The sequence below is a fragment of the Petaurus breviceps genome, unplaced genomic scaffold, assembly GCF_028583685.1.
Source record: "Petaurus breviceps papuanus isolate PSGF00001 unplaced genomic scaffold, PetGlider_PUasm1.0 688, whole genome shotgun sequence".
Lineage (NCBI taxonomy): Eukaryota > Metazoa > Chordata > Mammalia > Diprotodontia > Petauridae > Petaurus > Petaurus breviceps.
Genome location: NW_027186457.1, coordinates 12998424 through 13022822, shown reverse-complemented (window position 1 = coordinate 13022822; position 24399 = coordinate 12998424). Strand labels below are relative to the sequence as shown.

The 24399-nt window shown below is 37.5% G+C and overlaps 1 protein-coding gene across 16 annotated transcripts in view; it reads left to right on the top strand.

Annotated features, from left to right (window-relative positions):
* TFDP2 (transcription factor Dp-2) overlaps positions 1 to 24399 on the top strand; it is a 172534-nt gene that overhangs the window by 122340 nt on the left and 25795 nt on the right. For 14 of the 16 annotated variants that reach the window (XM_069104661.1, XM_069104657.1, XM_069104658.1 and 11 more), the window contains 2 exons: positions 11345 to 11507; positions 17527 to 17673. In XM_069104661.1, the coding sequence (XP_068960762.1) occupies positions 11345 to 11507; positions 17527 to 17673 (310 nt within the window). The remainder of the gene's footprint in view (positions 1 to 11344; positions 11508 to 17526; positions 17674 to 24399) is intronic. The other 2 variants (XM_069104662.1, XM_069104659.1) reach the window with 1 other exon arrangement.

The window sequence follows — 24399 nt, the reverse complement described above, 5'->3', positions numbered from 1 at the left end:
TATATATTCTGTGGGGGCGGCTAGGTGGCACAGTGAATAGAGCACTGGCCCTGCAGTCAGGAGGACCTGAGTTCAAATCTGGCCTCAGACACTTAACACAAAAACTAGCCCTGTGACTTTGGTCAAGTGACTTAACCCCAATTGCCCTCCAAAAAAGCAAGGGAAAAAAAAGTATATATTCTGTGAGGCGATTGGGATGCCTAGGGTGGTTGGTTCATACTCTAAATCATATCTGATGATATGCTTTTTGAGTTTTTATAGCTACTTTCTTTAGGGTTTTTGTTTTTGCTGGGATTTTTTTGGAGGGGGGTTTTTCCTTGCTGTCAGCTATGACTTCTTCCTGCTGTCAGTGTAGGAAGTCCTTGCCACATTTCTCATCGTGGCACTTAATGTTGTCTGAGATATTAGAAAAATGTCCTTATTATACATTTATTTCTAAAGTAAATAGTAAATTGTTGACGAATGAAAACCTAAAGGACTTCCTATTGAGTAAATGATAAAGATCTTTCATGCAGAGGCTTTGACTTCTATTTTGGTGTTTAGTGGCATTTTAAATTTTTTTTTATTCTTTACTGTTCCTTAGTCATGTTTTGGAAGTTGGATAAGAAAGAAGCTAATGTAGTTGGTTAAATGATGTTTGCTTCTAACATGGATGCCCTTGTTCAATTCAGGCTGTACTTTCTAACACTATAGTCTTATAAAAAGAGGAAGGAGAGTTCCTCTAAACATAAGTCAAGTCAACAATCATTTACTGGGCATCTCCCATGTGCCAGACACTTTGCTAAACACTGGGAATATGAAGGCAGTAAGCTTTTGGTGCTCTCTAGGAGCTCCCAGCCCACCCACCAGAAACAGACAGCCTAAGCTAAAGGAAGGAGCACTGGGTGGGGTTTCTTACAGAAGGCGGGTCTTAGCTGAGACTTGAGGGAATCCAGGAAAGCCAGAGGGTGCAGATGAAGAAGACGAGATGTTCCCCCCAGCCTTGGGGAAGAGCCAGGGAAAATATGCCAAGCAGGGAGATCAGAATCGATCACGAACGGGGGGAAAGGTATAAGAAAACTATGAATAGCCAATGGCTAACATTTATATAGTGCTTTAAGGCTTTGAAAGAGCTTTACAGATAGCTCATTTGGTCCTCACAACAACCCAGGGAGATGGGTGCTGTTATTATCTCCAGTTTACAAATGAGAAAACTGAATCAAGCAGAGGTTAAGTTACTTGCCCAGCATCACAGTTTCTGGGGCTAGATTTGAGCTCAGGTCTTTTTCTTGGTTTTAGGACCAGTATTCTGTCCACTAAGCTACCCTGCTTTTCTAGTCATTGCCCATTTTACTACTGTAAATGAGGTTATTGAATCGAAGGCACTGTGACCCTTCTTTCTTACTCCTGCATTTCCATATTGGTCTTCTAGAATATGCTTATTCCACTATTATAATAGAGTAATGGTTAGGACTTTTATTGTACATAACCTTGGTAAATAAGCCCCTCTGTCTAACTACAGTCGTCTCTAGGAAAGCTAGTTCAGTCAATTGTTATTAGAATAAACCTTTCTGGTTTAGCCCCAGATTGTAATTTTACAGCAGATAAAATCCAGTTTTAACAGAACCTGAAAACTATTCTTTACAAATGCTATAGAAGTACAATCCAGAGTCTTCATGAGTTTGTTTGCAGCATGTACATTGTATGTACACTCTTGTTTTTCAAAGTGACACATTAGGTGGTAGGATTTTACAGAGGACCTGGTTTGTGAGGTTCCCTTTATCTACTTTAACTCTGCAAGAGCACACACAGGCATAGGCACACACACACCCATAGATTATACTGGGATTGAATTTGTGGATAAGACTTTAAAGCCACCAACACTTCTGCTTACCAAAGACAGTACAGTTTACTAAAAGAGAACTAAGTGAGCTCCATCATCTCCTGTACCTCAATCATAAATCACAAGTCCATCTTTAGAAGCAGCAGGGCAAGAGAAAGAGTACTGCAGTGGGGGTCAGAAGATCATTTTCCTCTTCTGAATAATGGGGTTTAAATAGATATTTTCCACATAGTGTGGAATCAGAGCTGGAGGGGTCCTTTGACCTCAGTCTAGTTCCTTCATTTTATAGGAGGAAACACTAGTAGTTTAAGTCAGAGTTAAGTTAAACCACCTGATTCTTTTGAACCAAGGTCACAAAACTAGCTAGGAAATGGCATAATCAAGATTTGAACTCAAGTCTTCTGACTTCAAAACAAGCATTCGTTAACAAACATGTTAAGTTAAAAAAAAGCAAAAAAAAAAAAACCATGTTAAGCTAAAGGTAGTTTAAAAAAGGTCTACTAAATTATAAAATTGCACAAAAGCAGTTTTATAAAATGGAAATACATCTGATTGCTTAATTCTAGGGCCTTTCCTCTGTTGATTGTTTTCAATTTATCTACTAGATAGCTTGTTTGTACAGTTATTTGCATATTGTCTCCTCTATTAGACATGAGCTCCTTGCCTGGCACATAGTAGGTTTTTAATGAATTTTTTTTTATAAGCAATGGGGGTTAAGTAACTTGCTCAAGGTTACATGGCCAGTTATTTCTGGGTGTGGTGCTGAGTATCTGAGCCCGGGATTCGATCTCCAGGTCATCCTGACACTGGAGCCGGTGCTCTTACTTGCTGAGCCACCTGGCCACCCCTAAGCAGTTGGGGTTAAGTAACTTGCTCAAGGTTACACGGCCAGGTGTTTCTGGGTGGGTGCTAAGTGTCTGAGCCCGGGATTCGATCTCCAGGTCATCCTGACACTGGAGCCGGTGCTCTTACTCGCTGTGCTACCTGGCCGCCCCTAATGAATATTTTTTGACTAATAGCTAATGACTATAACACTTTGTGGAAAGGATTGATTCTCATTTATTAAAGACTTTATTATGAAAAAACATTGTTATTTGGGTCAAACAGTTAAATTTATATACACATATAAATTATTGTATTGCCATTTTCATAATATGCTAACTGATTATTGATCTTTCCTCTCTATTTGGCCTGGTTGGAATGATCATTTCATCCTTAAACACTACATGTGACAACTTTTGTATTGTAAATTTTATATTGTAATTATTTGTGTACATGTCATATCCCCTTATTACTAAATTATATTGTAAGTATCTTAGGTGCAAAGATTATGTCTCATTTATCTTTTGTATATTCTCTAACACCTAATAGACACATTGAACATAGTAAACAATAAATTTTTAAAAATTAAGTTGAATTTATCAAGGTATCTCTCCTAAGAAAATTTTCATCTAATTGAATTCCTTGTATTAACAAGGCTTTTTAATGTATCAGCTAAGAAATGGATATAAACTAGAAGCAAAATTATATATTGGCAGAAATACCATTGTATAATGGAAATAGCATTGGACAGATCAGAAGACATAGGTTTTCGGTTACCAGCTATGGTAACCTCCTTGAGCCTTAATTTCCTGTTTTGTATAATGAGATGATTGTTTTAGATTATCTGTCTCTAAAGTCCCTTTTAACTCAATGTTATGTGATTATAAGTCATATTTTAAAATTTAATTACAATAATGTGTTATGCTTATAGAGGATTTTCAAATTCTCCTAGAATTTAAGGCCTGGAATTTAAATTCCTTGAAGTTAAGGAATTTAATTTTCCACACCTCTCTCATTCTAGCCTTATCTCATCTACCTGCTCCACCTGCTCAGAGTTTGGCCATGCCGTATAATATAGCATAGCATAGACTATGTCCCACCCCCTGGAACTCACCTTACACTTTCCCACCTCAATGTCTTTGCTCACCCTATTTCTTGGACACATGCTTCGAAGCCCATTTCATTTGTTACCTCCTTCACTGAGACTTTAATGTATTTCCACCTCTTTAATGCGTTAATACTCTACATGAAGAACTATGGAATCTGAATGCAGAGTGAAGCAGACTATTTTTTGTTTTTTCTTTCTCATGGTTCCTCCCATTAGTTCTGATTCTTCTATACAACATGACTAATGTGAAAATGTCTAATAGGAATGTATATGTAGAGCCTATATCATCAGATTGCATGCCATCTGGGGGGGGAGAAAATTTAAAACTTATGGAAGTGAATATGGAAAACTCAAAGTAAATTAATCATTTTAATTTAATAAAATAATTTAATTTTTAAAAAAGCAAAAAAATTCTACATGAAGGTTATTTATTTCTTCCTCTCTTACTATACTGTAAGCTGCACAAGGGCAGCGACGATATCTTATCCAAATATTGTACTGCCTTTATTACATTGCACAGTACTCTGCATAGAGTAAGTCATTAATGTTTACAGGAGTGAATGGACTTGGCTTCTCATCTTATGTTTACTATTCCTTTACATCTTTACATCTCTGTGTTACTATTTTGATTATCTTTTGTAGTATGCATGATACTTTAGCAGTTCAGAGTCATATAAAGTACCTATAGAATTTTCCATTCCCAATTTTCTTTCAACTTTTACACTTTTGAGGGTAGGGATCAGTCTTTAAATCATCGTATTATTTGAGGGGAAATGCTATGATGGTTCGTTGTTTCAGTACAAGAAATACTTAAAGAATTATATTACAAATTTGGAATTAAAAAAAAAAACCTACTAATCTGTGTTTTCCAGAAATCTTTTTTTTTTTTTTGGAGGGGGCTAAGGTAGGGCAATTGGGGTTAAGTGACTTGACCAGGGTCACAAGGGTAGTTTTTTGTGTTAAGTGTCTGAGGCCGAATTTGAACTCAGGTCCTCCTGACTCCAGGGCTGGTGCTCTATTCACTGTGCTGCCTAATTGCCCCCTTTTCCAGAAATCTTAATTTTTATAACAAGACATTTAGACCTGTGGTAACCTCTAAGTTCCATGAGCTTTCATTAGTGGCCTCCTCAGTTCTGCTCAACTCAGCATAGCAACAGGAGTTGTAGCTGCTTACAGAGAGGACCAGTTAACCAATTGTGTAAAAAGTGATGGCAAAAGGTGCTCTTTGCATTTTATTTAATGTTATTATCATTTGTTCTGAAGTTGTCTAAATGAGATTGTGATTTTATATTGCTTATGTAGCATAAGCATAGTGAATAAAAAAAAATTTTTTATGCTTTTTGGAGGGGAATTGGGGTTGAGTTGCCCAAAGTCACATGGCTAGTAAGTGTGTCAAATGTCTGAGGTCGGATTTGAACTCAGGTCCTCCTGACTTCAGGGCCAGTGTTCTGTTCACTGCGCCACCTAGCTGCCCCTATGGTGAATAAATTTAAACTTACAATTTATTGCAGTAAATTTTTGTTCACTTATAGTGGACAGCTATTGGAAAGCACAAGACGTCAGAGTTACATCTAATATTTCAAAATGAAGAAACCTCTTTTTGAGGTTGTGAATGTTAGCTTGTTCTCTTTGTTGTCTTTTTCTCACCAATTTTACTGTTGGTGAAGGGACAGACCACCTTATACATATAAAAACAGCTTTAGTACTTGGGGAATTCTTAACAGTCTTACCATATTTGGGACTCAGTTGAGGAGAAAGACATTTCAGTGTTACTGCTAAGAAACAGATGTGTAGTTGATGACTTTGAACCAAAGTTTCCTTTCAGTCTAACATGCTTTCCACTATACCACAGTGTGCTTAAGCATGAACAAACCCGTTGAAAAACTAGTTGAGTATTCTTTGGGAAGGCTCCTAATCTCTCTGGTCTTAGCTTTCCTTTTCTATAGAATGGGTCAGGTCAAACAATTTCCTAGGCCTCTTTCATCTTTAATGTTTTATCAATCTTGTATGTGTCTGATTTTTATGAGCAAAGGACATGTATTCCCTCTAATCACGTGACTGGGTAGAAGAGACCTTACAGACAAAAGAGCTCCGAATCCCACTGTTACTTCAGTGGGCTCATGATTCTCAGTGGGTTTCCAGGGAATTTTGAAATAAAGCAGAGATGCTTTCCTAGGAAGGGGATTATAGCTTGGAGTTCCTCTTAGCAACTAGAATTCCTTCTCTCAAGCTGAAATAATGGCTAAAATTCCCCAGATGTTTCTTCCCACCTTGTCACTTAGGTGTTTACTTGGAAGTTCTAGATTGCATATGTCTAGAGAGCTCTGTTAGATACATGGAAATTTGTTAGATGTGGCTAAAATTTTAATCTTACACTTTTGTCCACACTTCCTATCAAGTAGTCCTTTCTATTTTAAACTTTTTTTTTTAAAAAAAGCAATTGGGGTTAAGTAACTTGCTCAAGGTTACACGGCCAGTTATTTCTGGGTGTGGTGCTAAGTATCTGAGCCCAGACTTGATCCCCAGGTCATCCCGACACTGGAGCCGGTGCTCTTACTCACTGAGCCACCTGGCTGCCCCTAGTCCTTTGTATTTTAATAAGGTAATGATTAGCTTTTGGGGATACTTAAATTTATCTCACCTCCCACTTGAGCCCAAGTTGTGTGTCTTCAGTGGTATAAAGTTTCAGTTTAAATACTTTGCTGACAGTTTAAATTCAATATATTTAAAAACTACAGTAATTATCCTCTCTCCTAAACTGTTTCCCATTGTCAGTGGTACTAACATTATTCTAATCACCCAACTTAAAACTGAAAGAGAAATTTTTGGCTTAGTCATTTACTTTTACCTCCTGAACCTTATTCAGTAAATCATCAAATCCCAAACATTCCAATATGTCTCCTGTGTGACTTCTTTATTCCCACTACTGCTGTTCTAGTCTTGAGGTCTCAGTTGTTGGATAATTATTAAAAACTGGCTTCTTCTCTAATCATTTTCCGTCTTTCCCATCCCATATATTGCTACCAGGTTAATCTTCCTAAAACATATCATTATGTCAATCTATTGCTTGAATACCCCACTGCTTAAAAATCTGAACTCTTCTGAAACCTGATCATTTAAACATTCATTAATTTTGTTCCATGTGAAATTTATATATTTCTTGTTTCACAGACTGAGATTTAGAACTTGAATAGATCTTGGAGACCAAGACTACTCATTTTGCTACCAAACCCAAGAAATCTCATCTGATGTTTTTATTTAAAATGTCCTGGGAAAAAATTCCTCGGCTAAACTTTAACGTCCCTTGGTATGGGCAGAGATTATTATTTAGAGTTGTACATTCCCATACCACCCAGCACAGTGCTAATAAAGGCTTTATTAGAATAAAGCATTGGACAGATTATGTACAAATAGCCATACAAGTGATAACCATTCCTTTTCAGTTATAAATTCTGAAAATGATTTTTTCCCAAATCAAACTTTGATTTTGTTTTTATATTTTTCATCACTGAGCCAGATTTTGTAGATGTTGTTTTGCATCATTCTGTAATATTATCTCTAGATAAAGACTTCTTTTGTGGCAACACTCAACTTTTTTATATTATACTCTTAACTTTTTTATGTTATATTTTATGGTAAGGGGAGTGAGTCAACATTTCATAGCAAAATTACTTTCTTAAAAATACACCTTTTGGAACAGCATTTTCCAAGGATTGTATATTTTAAATAACATTCAGCCTCCTGGTGCCATTTTTACCCAGCAGCAGGAAACTGAATAATTGTAATATCTGAGGGCTTTAGTTGGCCCACTGGCAACTGCTGCAGTGTTCATGTCTAAGTCTGGTAAGCAATTGATTTTAAAGATTATAAAATAGAAAATATTTTAATAGCATAGCAGTAATTTCAGTTTAAGCGTAGCCTTTCTATATGCCAGGGCACTAAATGTTACATTTTGAGACTAGTATGCCTAATTATCCATAACAACTATGGATAAATGAAACCAAGTAATTCAGGAATTTCATTGTAGTGAATAGTTGGGAAAATTCCTGAAAATATTTTAACAGAATTATTTAGTAATAAAGTATGACCAGGTACAGTTAATTTCTATTTCCTTCTGCCAGTCTCTTTAGGAGAGGTGTTAATAGTCACAAGGTAGATAAATCACAATCACAGCACAGTCCTTGAATAGTAGAGAATTTGTCTGTTACATGATAAACCACAATACAAGAATACTTTGCAAAGCCCATAAATCATAGATTTGACTATGATTTTCTTTTTGTCTGACATAAGTAGATATAATTTCATTTATTGACTTTATATATCGTTGTTGTTTAGTTGTTTTGCAGTCATGTCTGACTCTTCATGACCTCTTTTGGGGTTTTCTTGGCAAAGATACTGGAACGGTTTGCCATTTCCTTCTCCAGCTCATTTTTCAGATGAGGTATCTGAGGCAAATAGGGTGAAGATACTTGCCCAGGGTCACACAGCTAGTCACTGTCTGAGGTTGGATTTGAACTCAGGGAGATGAGTCTTCCTGACTCCAGGTCCCACACTATCCATTGCACCACATAGCTGCCCCTATCTTTATGTCCCTAGCATCTAATACAGTGCTTAGCACATAATAGACACTTTATCAGGGCTGGTTGATTGATTGACCGATTGCAAATATGTGTATGTGTGTGTATTCATGAATACAGTCTAAGACTCTAAAAATGTTCACAACTACTTTTCCCTGTCACTATGATAGGATAGTAAGGGACAGAGGAGAAAGTGACTCTGTAATGATAGCTTTTTTTCCTCCTCATTGGGGGACTCAAGTAGCATTTTCCTACATATCAACTGTCAACAGGCAGTATGTGGAAACCAGATTTATTACAAGAGAAATGAACATGAATGTGGAACTCCAAGGGTTCCCCGTTTTTACAGAAGGTTACATTTTTATAATAGCAGTACAAAGGGAGGGAGGGGATGCCAGGAAGGGGAATGACATGGGAGGAGGAATGGTTCAGCAAAGGTGGGAAGAAAGAAAAGACCTCTTCCCACAGGGAGGAGCAAGGTGATGGCAAAAATGTCATTATTTTCCCTTGGAAACTGCTGTACTATGAAGATAGAATAGTTTGCTTCTCTGTAGAGCACCCCAGCTATGCAAACATTATCCCAGCCTGGCACAGACTGACTGGCGCCCTGTCTTGCTTCCCAAGGAAACAGCTCGGGGCACAAGAAGAAATTATGTCAGGGGGCAGCTAGGTGATGGAGTGAATAGAGCACTGGCCCTGGAGTCAGGAGAAGCTGAGTTCAAATCTGTCCCTAGACACTTGACACACTTACTAGCCATGGGACCTTGGGCAAGTCACTTAACCCCAGTTGCCCTCCAAAAAGAAAAAAGAAGACGAAATTATGTCAGCTCAGGGTGAGCTTTGTCCTTGACATATTTAGGGATTCCTGCATGCTATGGGTCCAGTGTTTCTGGAAAATACAGCAACTAGAAAAGACAAGTTCAGGGGACCCTTTAACAGCCCTTAACACTACTGACTGACAGAACTTGCTAATGGAATCTTAGACGGTGAAGAAGGTTCTGTGCTACAGTGATGTTTTACAGAAGAGTCATCGTCGCTAAACTGCAGTATATGGAGAGGAGGCTAAAGTTTCCTAACTTGATACCATGTGCTACTTGCTGTTTTACTAATGCCAGTTGTAAGGAAGCCAGACTCAGTCTGAAGTGGAAGGAACACCAAGGTTCTGGCCTTAGAGGCCTTCCTGCCTCCAAGCAGCTAAGTTAGTATTGTCCACATTTTACAGATGCACCAACTGAGACAGCTAAGGGTAGGCAAAGAGTTTAAATGGCAGAGTTCAAGGTCTAGAGATGTTTGAATCGTGGTCCTCTGCTAATATCCTTTCTACTGTATCAACTGAATTTGTAAGTTGAATAAATTCAACAAACATTCATTAAGACCGTCTCGTGCAAAACATTGTGCTCAACTGCATGTCATTTGGTCATTCTTGGTGGTCCTCATCAGCCTTTTCGTGTTAAGTCTAGCTTATTGATGGTTGTTGATTAAACAGCTCAGGTAACCACATGTGGAATCAAATTTTTTTTTTTTTTGCTTTTGGGGAGGGCAGTTGGAGTTAAGTGACTTGCCCAAGGTAACATGGCTAATTTTTGTGTCGAGTGTCTGAGGCTGGATTTGAACTCAGGTCCTCCTGACTCCAGGGCCAGTGCTCTATTCACTGTGCCACCTTACCGCCCCATATGTGGAATCATTCTTAAATCTCTATACTGCAGGTTAGACACAATTACTACTCTGTAGAGCATCAGTTTCATGTGGAAATAGTATTTTACTCTGGTACTATATTCATATCTTCAGAACATATGCTGGATTCTTTAAAATTCAGTCTGTGCTTCTTTGGGCCATTTATTAATAAAGAGCATATTCAAGTATCAACTTTCAACTTTACATTTGTGGTAAAAGTGGTTTTTTTTTAATTTTAATTCAGATTTGCACATTTTTCTTCAAAGTTATTATCATTTTGTAGGATTATACTGATCCAGAAAAACAATCAGTGATATCTTTCTATTGTGTCAGTTTTAAGAGTATAGTTACCTACATGTAATACCTTGTATAACAAAATGTAACCATTCTTACTTGAAGTAATTTTTGCTTTCTGCCTTTAATAAAATGAGATTGAGATATGTGTATGTGTGTATATGTATGTGTATATAAATATATATAGCATTTTGTAAACTTTAAAGTACAATATCATGTTAGCTACCATTAATTAAAATAAATATTACAGAAACAGGCATTTTATAAATGCTTGCTGGTTAATTGAAATACTTGTCTTTGAATGACAGCTAGTGATAGGCAGAGCAGTCATTTATCATTGACAAAGTCACAATTATTATTGCTTAGGTATGTTGGAAAGATCAAACCAGAATGAGGAAATGCAGCTACCCTGTTGTATAATGCCACCCTCCCCCCCACCAAAAAAAAAGTAACCACAAGAGAATAAGATTCACTAGACAGATAGGTCAGTTCTCATTTCTGATACCATAATTTTGTTTTATAACTTTAACTTTTCTATATGTAATACATTTATTCATGAAAAATAGTATTTTCTTTATATTTGTTAATTTTATTCGAAAATTATTGAAAAAGATTTTATCGAGCTGTGTACAAGAAGTTCTCGCGAGGTTTTATTGAAGATAAAAGTATGTTTGATCAAAGCTTAGCACCAAGTAACTATAGAATTTAAGTCAAATGAAATACTAGATAAAACGTGAGAACTTCTGTCATCTCTTTGAAGTTAGAGAACACAAGAAATTCACAGTAGTATTACTTTTAATTTCCACACACAAAACAAATATTTATATTTTGAAAGACATTAAAGAGTACATTTAAAGAAAAAAGTTTCTGGAAGTGTATAAATTGGATTTAAAAGGTACATTTGTCTGTTACTCCATTGTAGGTATCAGATAGATATCAACAAGTTGATTATATAATAATACAACTGAATAGATTTCTTCAAAGTCAAAATCATTTAATTTTTCCTAACATGAGGGGTTTCTTTAAAATCATTTTTTTCCTTTATAGCAAAAGAAGCAAAAAAGGAGATAAAAATGGAAAAGGCCTGAGGCATTTTTCAATGAAAGTATGTGAAAAAGTTCAACGCAAAGGAACAACTTCGTATAATGAAGTGGCTGATGAGCTGGTGTCAGAGTTTACCAATTCAAATAATCATTTGGCAGCAGATTCAGTAAGTAGATCATAAACTTGAAATTGAATATATTTACTGCAGCAACAACATTACCTCCTTTAAAGTATGGCTTAAATTTGTAAAGGTTGGAAATATTTGAGAAATCTCCTGCTTTATTTTCCTTAATTTTGGTATTATAAAATTTTTAAAATCTTTAAAAAATTACTTTTCCTTTTGAAATTAATATCTATTATTTCTCTATCATATATCTAGAAATATAAAAATAAGTGCTAGGAGAAATATATAAAAAAACCACCCTGAGATGCTCATTATGGAAGTTCTGGCTGTCAACACTGGACCCTGATCACAAACCTGATGTTCTGAGTATAACTCCTGGCACAACCCACTGATGTGTAGAGTCTTCCTCTTCTTCCTGAGCCCTAGGGAAACAGCCCCTGGGTAATGCCTGCTTATGGATGCAGAAGGGTTGCCAAATGCATACTTCAGTGATACTGATGGCAAGATGGGAACATCTTTAGGGGAAGTGACAGCAGTGGGAGCCCAAAAGACTCATGACCGTGGAGATCTTAGTGCCACCATAGATGTTCTAACTGAAATGAAAAAAGTAATACTGTTATGAATTTCTTGTGAGATAGTTCTCATGTTTTATTTAGTATTCCGTTCGACTTAAGAACTGAAGAACCACATACATCCATGCTTGTATACATCTAAACATATAGATCAGTGAGTTATGGGTATTGAGCAATTAAATATTAATTTTACACAGGAATACCTTGGTCTCCTCCCTACTCTCAGATATCCTAAAGTAGGGTAGCTTTTTAAAACTTATCTTGAATTCTGGTAACAGCAAATATAGTTTGGCAGAAGTAGAGAAGTTGCTCTGTGAGGATTTTAAATATTCTTGGTTTTTATATTGGAAATTTTTTTTAACTAGACAAAAAATCAGAGCCAGGGTATGTCTTAGTCTAACAATCATGAATAAACCCGAGGTAAGCATAAATTAAAAATAATTGAACACAAGTTTTAAATATTTCTTTGCTTGTCACAAGAGCTTGTTCTCTTTAACAACAGAATTTTGAAATCTGCTTTGAGTTATTAAGAGCCACAAAATTTATTTAATAACAACTTTTTAACTCCACAGCCATAACCGGAGTACTCAGAGTGTATGCATGTGTGTAATTTCAGGAACCCTTATTTTGTTTTCAGTCTTTTAATTTTACATATATGAAATGAATTTTTAAGCAGGATTTTGAATTAATCATTCTGAATTGTCTTCTCAGAATGTTGAATATATTTATAGTAATAGTATGAGTAACAGTACTAGGATATATGTTTGGGACACAGCATCGTCAAAGGTAATCTGAAAGATAGTCTAGTAACAGTTTACTTATAGTAATACCAAGTGGTATACAAAGAAAAAAATTACTCAAGCTAGACTTAGTATGAATTCAAAAGATGTTAAAAACCAGGTTTTATTGGAAGTTTTGGCATCGTTTTTATGGATAACGTGGCACAGACTTAGTATAAGCATTCACAAAAGCGCCACATAATCATATTGGTATGGAAAGAAATGTTCCTAACATAGTCAGAACCTGAACTCATTAGATGTGATCAAACATGTCACTACCTTGAATTACCCTTTAGAATTATGACATTCATTGTCTTCTAACTTTCTTTATTTGCCCTCTGAGTGCACAAAGAGCTGATACCTATCTCATACTTTGGGTTTATTACATCCATTAACTGTCCACATGTGGCAATGGGAGTTCTGTGCAGTATTATAACTCATAAGCTGAAGAGAATGTTTGATTAAAAGCATATATGGGTCTTGTATGAAAATTTTAATAGATATTAACAAATAGACTTTATTTCTAATTTTTTAGATGAATGCATCATACTAGTGCCATGCTAGTGCTATGAATGTATACATCATTGCTATCATTCTTTGTAAACATTGATATGCTTAAAAATATCAGCCCATTGAGGCGGCCAGGTGGTGCAGTGAGTGAGAGCGCCAGCCCTGGCATCTGGAGACCTGGGATTGGTTCCGGCCTCAGATACTTGGCACCCGCACAATATAACTGTCCGTGTAACCTTAAGCAAGTTACTTAACCCCAGTTGTTTAAAAAAATATATATATCAGCCCATATCTAAAGGGCTGAGTAAAATAGATAGTGTTGTACATGTTTGTGTCTACATTACATGCATACATGTTACTAGATAGACTTCAGATATGTGTATATATACTTGAATGTATATCGTGTGTACACATGGATATGTACATGTGAACACTTACATGTGTGTATATGCTTGCAGGTGCATACTTTATAACTACAAATTTGTCAAAAATTGATCAGAGTGAATGAAATAAATCTTTGCTATTCCTGAATACTGAAATTTCAGTTTCAATGTCACAGTGAATTTGATGTTGTAAAAATATACCTAGTCGTCTTACTGGTATTCACCTAGTTGTGAATGCTGAAAAGCACAGACATGCTGGCTGTGATTGATAATCATCTGTGATCAGTTTTCCAGCCCTGAGTCACATTTTGAGAATGATTTGATGTGTTAAGCTATTTAATATTGGCAGTATCTGCTTCGAGTTATAGTGTTTAGACTACTTCCTGTTGGTGCTTACCTAACTTAATTCTGAATACATGTTTTTGTTGGTCATTGTATAATCATGTGTCAATCAGTGCCTTAAAATGACTTGAAGTATAAAAGAAAAATTTCCTATCATTAATATTTGAGGGTATTGATTATAGTAGAAGATATTATTATAGTGCTGGAGTGGGAAACCTGCAGCCTTGAGGCGACATGTGGCCTTCTAGGTCCTTGGGTGTGGCCTCCTGACTAAGTTCAAGTTTTACAGGACAAATCCTTTATTAAAGGGATTTGTTCTGTGAAGTTTGAATTCAGTCAGAGGGCCACATTTGAGGACCTAGAGGGCCTTGAAGACACAGGTTACCTACCCCTGTTAAGTTCTCTTGGCAGGTATGGAAAAACACTCAATTCCTCACAAACCTTGTTTAAAAAATATTAACTATAAATTTATAATAATTTATCCAGTTTTAATCTTGAGTTTGTAATACCTTGCCTTTACTTAATAAAATACGCAAATTGTAACCCCCCCAAATGACTGTTTATTTGAGATCTTTCCTTATAAATAAAATCTTTGCTGTTACAATTATTTTTTAAAATAGTCTGCATATTTTCTGGCTAAAATGTTACATCAGGATCTGTCCTTTGGTGTGAATAAAAAGGGCGTAATTTTTGTAGTATTAAATGTTACCATATCATGCCATAAAAATTATAATTCTCACTATTTTCAGGTTTTAGGCTTGATTATAGCTTGATAATTGATTATAGGCTTGATAATTATAGAATTATATACTATCTGTATTCATTAATAAACTACAAGATATATAACACATATATATATATATATCAAAGAAATGATGAAAATTATACACTAGAATCAGTATTCTCAGATCCATGCCATAAGATCTCCTTATGGGTAAAACAAGGTCCTCTACAACTTAACTAATGAAATCTTCTTGAATGGGGTCTACGATGAGCCCATCCTGTGCCGAATTTTACTCTAAATCAAATAACATTATATCATGACTGGTGTAGCATTCAGTGTACTTGTTTTTACCTCAGATAAGAACTTTGCAGAGCCTACAGTATTTTATGAATGCTGGATCAGAGTGGTTTTAAGTGGTCACAGTTGGACTGAGCATAGGTGATGACAAATCAGAGTTCAGGGCCCTTTTTAGCTAGCCCATGGTAGGGAGGTGACTTGAGTATCAAAAGAAAGACTTGATCGGTTTCTTTTTGTCTTGTCTTTTTGTCATGCTAGATTGCCTACTAAGACCTTCCCATGTTCATATTTCTTGTTGACTCTTGATTCTTTCCCATACTCCCTTAAAATTATTTAGATTGACTTATCTTCTGTTAGTAATATGAAGCTTCTCTCACAAATGATTTAGAATAATTAAGTTATTAAAAATTAATCCTCAGGGTGCGGCCAGGTAGCACAGCGAGTAAGAGCACCGGCCCCAGAGTCGGGATGACCTGGGATCCAATCCAGGCTCAGATACTTAGCACCCACCCAGAAACACCTGGCCTTGTAACCTTGAGCAAGTTACTTAACCCCAGTTGCTTAGGGGCGACCAGGTGGCTCACTGAGTAAGAGCACCGGCTCCAGTGTCAGGATGACCTGGGGATCAAATCTGGGCTCAGACACTTAGCACCACACTCAGAAACACCTGGCCTTGTAACCTTGAGCAAGTTACTTAACCCCAGTTGCTTAGGGACAGCCAGGTGGCTCAATGAGTGAGAGCACCAGCCCCAGAGTCGGGATGACCTGGGATCGAATCTGGGCTCAGACACTTAGCACCACACCCAGAAATAACTGGCCATGTAACCTTGAGCAAGTTGCTTAACCCCAATTTCTTTAAAAAAAAATTAATCCTCAGGCAGTTTCATGGACAGTAAGCACCCTAGTGATATAAGATAAGCTCTGAAGGAGCTCAGATGTTACAACTTCTTGTCTTACCAGTTCCTCTTCTAATAAAATGTTAGTTATACTATGTATGACTAGGAACAGATTAGACTAGCATATGTATATATGTGTTTGTGCATATGCATAAAGCCAGAGTTTTCTGGAGCTCTTCTTTAACCTTGTCACAAGTGTGTCTTTGTAGCGCTATAGAAAGGGAGACTTTGGAAGTATTTTTATCAGTGTTGACTCACCAGACATTTTTTATTAAGCAGGTTCAAATCTACTGCTTTTCAGTAGTATATATTGAATTTACAGTGATATAAATATGGATATTTATGTGCCTAGTCTTATATTCAACATTAATAAGCTACTTGTCTTATTATCATTAAAAAATAACCTGATTCTACTCTCTCAGAAAATTTTTTTTAAAGGCTCTAGTAAGGTTCTTCATGGCTGCTAACCTCCCCATGATTTTTTCCTTTTTCTAACTCCATGTATGCTAAAACTCCCATTGGAGACAATAATGATATTATCCAGCACTTTACCTGAAGCCAGAGATGAGACTCATAGCCTTTGTCCCATAAAGTTTGACTTATACCATCACTAGCATTTTGTTATAAGGTGATGTCTGGAGAAATTATTTGGCATCCATACAGCAGGAGTTTAGTTATTGAGCTTATTGTACAAGTGCAAAAGGAGTAGATTTCTCATTAACTAGATACCTTGTAAAATCCATTCAATAAACTGATTGTTCCCTTGCAATAAGTAGTAATCTCCTCTTGAGAGAATTAATAGTACTTCCAAAAAATGAGTGGTTTATTCCCTTCTAATCCACAATCAAACCTTCTTTTAAAAAATTATAGATATCTTTTTGTTTATGTAACTCTTTGATTTCTGAATGTATTCCTCACACTTCTACTCAGTGAGCCACCCCTTCTAACAAAGATTAAAAAGGAAAGAGGAAAAAAAGTAGTTCAATAAAATCATACAGCACATCAGGCATGTCTGACAATATGTCATATTCCATACTCTGGTGACAAACTTAGCTGTTTTAATTCCACAGTGTTCATTTTCAGTTCTTCTGTTCTATTTACATGATTATAGTCATTAAGTATAATATTTTTTCATGGATCTATTTGCTTTATTCTGTATCAGATCATAAAAATATTCTGTGAATTCTTCCTATATGTCTTTTCTTACAGCATAGTAACATTTCATTGCATTTATATATCACAATTTCTTCAGTTGGTTCCCAGTTGATTGGTACCCACTTTGCTTCCAGTTGTTTGCTGCCACAAAAAATGCTGCTGTAAATAATGGGTGTATGTTTGACAATTTTTGCTTTATACCATTATTTTTCAAACTTTGTATTTCTGTTTCCAGTTTTCAAAAATAAAAATACTTCATAATTTTAATCACAGTGCTATGAGATTTTTTTTTTGTTCTTCCATTATAATTTTTCGCAGATTCCTTTCCTTTTTGCCAGTATCATGCTATAAATAAGGGCTCTGCCTTCATTTAAACTTCCTGGCTCAATGAAACCTTTTTTAGCAGGCTTATGACCAGAAGAATATTAGACGAAGAGTTTATGATGCCCTCAATGTGCTAATGGCAATGAATATAATTTCAAAGGAAAAAAAAGAAATAAAATGGATTGGGCTTCCTACAAATTCAGCTCAAGAATGTCAAAACCTAGAGGTAAGAACAAGATTATTTGTTTTAATATCATATAATTTTATATTCTCTTATTTCATTTTTGAAAGAATTTTAATCTAATCTTAATATATTTTCATCATTATCTATATTCTCTTCATACTCTGTATTATTTTCACAATTATTTAGAAATTGTTTATATGAATTTTAAAATCTGTGTAACAAATGCCAATAGATAACTGTAATTTAAAATATAGTTGGGATATATTAGATAATAAATAATTGTCAGTTGATTTATTTTCATCATTTTTTTCTGTAGACATTAGACAAAATTAGCTATAAAATGGAGAAAATAGCACCTCCCTCCCAGCGGTTTTTTGAGGATAAAATGAGATCTTATTTTTTTTTTTTACTTAAAAAAATTTTATTAGAGAATCTATGCAAATCTCAGCATTATTCTTTTTTTTAACATTATTTTTTTTAATTAAAAATTTTTAATTTAAATGCTTTATTAACTGCTGATTTACATCATTCGTTTCCACCAGATTTTGAGTTACAAATTTTCTCCCCGTTTTTCTCCCACCCAACCCCCCAAAACAGCAGTCCCACAGGATATCCCCACCTCCAATCTGCTCTCTCCCATATTTTCTCCCATACCCGTTTCAACTTTTCCAGTGGATCTCTATGCCTCAGTGCCTGTATATCTTTTTTCTTAATTACATGTAAGATGGTATTAATAATAGTATATATATATGTATACACACACACACACACACACACACACACACACACACACATATATATATATTTGAATATTTGATTTTAAAACTTTCAATTCCAGATTCATTCCCTTCCCCCCCCCCCCCGCCACCCACCTCCACTGGGGGGACAAGCAGTTCGGTATAGGTTGTACATGTGTGGCTAATGCAAAACAATAACATAGTAGATGTATTGTAAAAGACTGACTATTTTTCCCTCCCTCCTGTCCCACCTCCCACTTGTTCTATTCTCTACTTTGATCCTGTCCCTTTTCAAAAGTGGGTGCTTCCAACTTCCCTCCCCCCCAGCCTGCCCTCCCTTCCATCATCCCCCCTCACATCCCCTTACCCCCTATTCTCCTGGAGGGTGAGATCCCCTATTTAGTGTGTATTTCCCTCCCTTCTCAAGCCAGATTCAATAGGAATAAGGTTGACCTATTCCCTTTTGCCTTCCTATTCTTCCCCTCCATTGTAACCATTTTCCCTTGCCTCTTCTGTATGAGATAGTTTGCCCCACTCTGTCTCTCCCCATCTCCTCTCACTATATTTTGCCCTCTGGTTCTAAAACATCAGGGCAGTTTTCTTTGAGAACTTCCTGGAGGATGCTTTCCAGGCTCTTACTTTGGTCTTGGCTCTCAGGCAGTCCAATAATTTTAAAATTATCTCTCCTGGATCTATTTTCCAGGTCAGTGGTTTTTCCCATGAGATATTTCACATTGCCTTCTATTCTTTCATTTGTTTGGATCTGTTTAACAGCATCTTGATTTCTTATAAAGTCATTAGCTTCCATTTGCTCCAATCTAATTCTGAAGCAATGATTCTCCTCGTTGAGCTTTTGAGATTCTTTTTCCATCTGGCAAATTCGACTTTTTAAGGCATTCTTCTCCTCATTGCCTTTTTGAGCCTCCTTTGCCATTTGAGTCAGTCTTTTTTTTAAGGTATTATTTTCTTCAGTCAGGCTGTTGACTCTCATTTCATAATTTTCTTGCATTGTTCTTATTTCTCTTCCCAATTTTTCTTCCATTTCTCTTATCTGCTTCTTAAGGTCCTCTATGTCCTGTAACCAGCTTGTATTTTCCTTTGAAGCTTTTGGTGCAGGAGTTCTGACTTCACTGTTTTCCTCCTGTTCCATGCCTTGCTCCTTCTTATCCCCAAAATAGGAGTGTAATGTTGGAATCTTCTGTCTGCTTTGTTTCCTTTGCCTGCTCATTTTGCCACTCAATTATTTGACTTTTGGGCGTTTTGCCACAGTAGGACTCTGCCACCAGACAGGGGAGTTTTCGTCCCAAACACTGGGGTTTTCTCAGCTGCCGGAAGTATTAGATGGGTGCCCTCTCTGAGGTCTCCACACGCTCTGGCAAGCTGGACACACACCCCAGGACCTCCACCCTAGACTGCAATCCAGATCCAAGCAGGTTAAAGCAAGAGTGATGACCCCTCAGACTGGTGCTTGGTCCCCCTACACTCTGCAGGCCAGGAGCTGAAGCCGCCACGTGGCGCTGGCAGGCTGTGCTGGCGTCTCAGCGGTTTCTCGCTCCGGGGGTAAAAGCCATGCACTCCCACTTCCTGGGTCCCAAAGTCCAGACTGCACTGGCCTCTCACGTTGTCCTTCGCATCTGTGTATTGATAAATCTGGAAACGGCCACAGCTGCTGCTGATCTGGAGTCCCTCTGGCTGGCGGCTGGTCAGGCCCGCCCTGGGGCTAAAGCCTTGGTGTGGGGCTGGGCTCGGCTTCCAGAGCGCTGGGCTGGCCGATTCCTGCCAGCCTGCCGGGCTGTCCTCAGCGGGAGGTTAGCTTCTCTGTGTCATTTTGTGGGTTCTGCAGCTCCAACGTTTGTTTAGAGTCCCCTTTTTACATGGATTGGGGAGGGTGGAAGCCGGAGCCGCGGGAAGGTCGTGCTTCTACTCCGCCATCTTGGCTCTGCCCCCTTTTTCATGAGATCTTATTTTTAAAGAGCTTTGCAGACTTTAAAGTACTACATGCTAGTTATTACTATCATTATTATTATTCTTAATCAATTTATTACCATAATTTTTGGTAAAAAAAAAATAAGCATTGGGGCCACTAGGTGGCGCAGTGAATAAGAGTGTTGGCCCCAGACTTGGGAGACCCAGGATCAGTTCCAGCCTCAGATACTTAATGCCCACACAAGAAAGCTGACCTTGTAACCTTTAGCAAGTTACTTAACCCCAATTGCTTTAATAAAAATAATAATAATAGTAATAATGATAATAAGCATTTAGAAATCAGGCACTTGATATTTATTAAGCACCTAACATGTTCTGGGCACTATATTAAGTACTACAGATAAAAATACAATAAATGGATAGAACCCCTTACTTACAAGGATGTTATAATTATGATAGGGAACAAACCAGACATATATAAGCATATATGGAAGCTATAAAGAGAAGAAATGCAAATGAATACAAAGTAGTTAAATACAAGATAGTTTAAGAAGTAGGGCCTTGACAGTTGAGGTTCATGTAGAAGGTGGTACTTGAACTGAAGCTTCCCTCCCTCCCAGCCTGCCCTCCCTTCCATCATCCCCGCTCTCATCCCCTTCCCCCCTACTCTCCTGTAGGGTGAGATACCCTATTTAGTGTGTATTTCATTCCCTCCCCAAGCCAAATTCAATGAGAATAAGGTTGACCCCTTCCCTTTGCCTTCCTATACTTCCCTCCAGTGTATCCATTTCCCCTTGCCTCTTCTTTATGAGATAGTTTACCCCATTCTGTCTCTCCCCATCTCCCCTCATTATATTCCTCTCTCACCTCTTAATTTCACCTTTTAAGTATCATCCCTTCCTATTAAATTGGTCCTGTGCCCTCTACCTATGTATACCTGTAAACATATATACACACATTCACATATGTACTCTTATGCCCATATACCGTGTTTCCCCGATAATAAGACACTGTCTTATTAATTTTTTTGGAAAGAAAAACACCAGAGGGCTTATTTTCAGGGGAGGGCTTATGTTGTCCTGCCTCAGCTCTCCTCCGCGGCACTGCTCTCAATGGCGCCAGCAAGCAAATCACTGGGGAAGAACAGTATGACGCGCTCACCGCTGCAGCTCTGATTGGATGCAGCTCAGAGCGCAGCGTGCGTTTCACCGGGGGGGGGGGAGGGGCGGTGCATACAGAGGGTACCATAATGTAGCGTGTAGCGCAGGGGATCACCTTCACTACAGTAGCAATCTCAATGGGGCTTATTTTCGGGGGAGGGCTTATTTTAGAGGAATCTTACACAGTAAGGGGAGGGCTTATTTTCGGGATAGGTCTTATTATTGGGGAAACACGGTACCCTCATATATAGACATATATATATATTCCCTTAAATGGAGCAGGGAGGAAAGAAATTTAAAATAGCAGAATATTCAAAAATAATAGCAATATAATCTCATAATTAGTGATTTTGAGAATATTTTAAAGCATCTCCTATTTCTTTTTAGAAGTATGTTTAATATTGTGAATTTAATGAATATCCAAAAAATGAACATTTCCATATGTAAAATAGAAAAGAAAATATAAATGTCCTCTGTAAAATTGTGAATCTATTATGTATAACTTGCTTTTTAAAAGTGTATAATAAGCTCATTGTTACTTTCAAAACTGCTTTATTTATCTGTGTTTCCTTCTGAACTTCCTTCTGTGCATTTTTAAAAATGCTTCAGTGACCCTCTTTCATTTCTTTTTTTTTTTGGCGAAACTATTGGTAGCCCCCCCATGCCTTCCAAATTTCTCCCCCAAATGGAAAAAAAAGAAAAGAAAAAGAATCCTTTCATAAATACACCTAATCAAGTCAAAACACCCACATTTGCCATATCCAAAAATGTGTCTTTTTCTGAATCTTGGGCTCATTACTTCTGTCACTGGAGGTAACATGCTTCATTATCAGCCCTATAGAGTCATGACTTATCATTGCACTGATCAGAATTCTTTCAAAGTTGTTGTTTTCTTCATTTCTTTTTAATATCTAAATTTTTCTGATGGTTCTGTTTACCTTACTCTGGAGCATTTCATATAAGCCTTCCTGGGTTTCTCTGAAACTATCCATTTCATCTTTTCTTTTAGCCCAAGATTATGGCATTTGTATTATGGTAATCTATTTAGCCACTCCCCGTTTGATGAGCATCCCCTCAGTTTTTAGTTCTTGGCTACAACAAAAAATATCTGCTATGAATATTATTTTTTATGTATGGATCCTTTTTTTCCTTTGTTCCTTTGGGGTATACACAGTTTTAGTGACTTTGGCCATAGTTCCAAATTTCCACATCACACTGTTGACCTCATAATAACATTGCAGACCACTAATAATTTTCACTTTTCACTCACATAGTTCCATCTTGGATTTTGTAGCCTATTTTTTGACCCAATTTTAGAACGTTATGATAATTTCCTATTATATTTGCTTATTTTACCCAGCCAATCATTCCACCAGTGGGGATCTTTTTAGATGCATGACTTCAGTTATCCAGCATATAAACTATACTTCACAACTTTATGTCATCCTCACATTTAACAAACTTTCCATCCTTGCCTTCATCTAGGTCAGTGGTAAAAAATGTTTAACTGAACAAGGCTAAAAACAGATCCCTATGGCATTTTAGCAAAGATCTTGCCTTCTCTCTGCTGCAGCAGCTCAGCATCTGTTAATCATCTCAACACTCAGGTCCAGTCATTCAGTCAGTTTTAAACATATCTAATCATACTGTTATCCAGCCTACACTTTTCCATGTTTTTCATTATACTTCTTAAAATTAAATTTTGTTTTCGGATCTCCATTCTCTCACTGTGTTGTTTTGAGAAACTTTGCCAGTAGGGGGTGGAGTCAAGATGGCAGAGTAGAAGCACAACCTCCAACCGGCTCCGGCTTTCACCTTCCCCACCCAATAGGTGTAAAAAGGGGACTCTGAACAAACTTCGGAGCTGCAGAACCCACAAAATGACACAGAGAAGCTAACCTCCTGTTGAGGACAGCCTGGCAGGGCAACAGGAATCAGCCAGCGCAGTGCTCTGGGAGCTGAGCCCAGGACCGTGAACAGAGGTTTTAGCCCCAGGGCAGGCCTGACCAGCCACCGGCTGGAGGGATTCCAGATCAGCAGCAGCTGTGGCCGTTTCCAGAATTATCAACACATACATGTGAAGGACAAAGTGAGAGGTCAGCGCATTCTGGACTTTGGGACCCAGTAAGTGGGAGTGCGTGGCTTTTGTCCTCGGGGTAAGAAACCACTGAGACGCTGGCACAGCCAGCCAGTGCCATGTGGTGGCTTCAGCTCCTGGCCTGCAGAGTATAGGGGGACCAAGCACCAGTCTGAGGGGTAATCGCTCTTGCTTTCACCTGCTTGGATCTGGACTGCAGTCTAGGGTGGAGGTCCTGGGACATGTGTCCAGCTTGCTAGAGCCAGTGGAGGCCTCAAAGAGGGCACCCATCTAACACCTCCAGCAGCTGAAAAAAGCGCAGCATTTGGGACAAAAGCTCCCCTGTCTAGTGGCAGAGTCTTACTGTGGCAAAAAGCCCAGGAGTCAAGTGACTGAGGGGTGACATGACCAGGCAAAGGAAACAAAGCAGACAGAAGATTCCAACATTAGACTCCTATTTTGGGGACAAAAAGGAGCAAAGCATGGAACAGGAGGAAAACAGTGAAGTCAGAACTCCTGCGCCAAAAGCTTCAAAGGAAAATATGAACTGGTATCAGGCCATTAGAGGACCTTAAGAAGCAGATAAGAGAAGTGGAGGGAAAATTGGGAAGAGAAATGAGAACAATGCAAGAAAATTACGAAATGAGAGTCAACAACCTGACTTGAGGAAAATAACACCTTAAAAAAAGACTAAACTCAATTGGCAAAAGAGGCTCAAAAAGGCAATGAGGAGAAGAATGCCTTAAAAAGCCGAATTTGCCAGATGGAAAAAGAATCTCAAAAGCTCACTAAGGAGAATCATTCCTTCAGAATTAGATTGGAGCAAATGGAAGCTAATGACTTTATGAGAAATCAAGATGCTATTAAA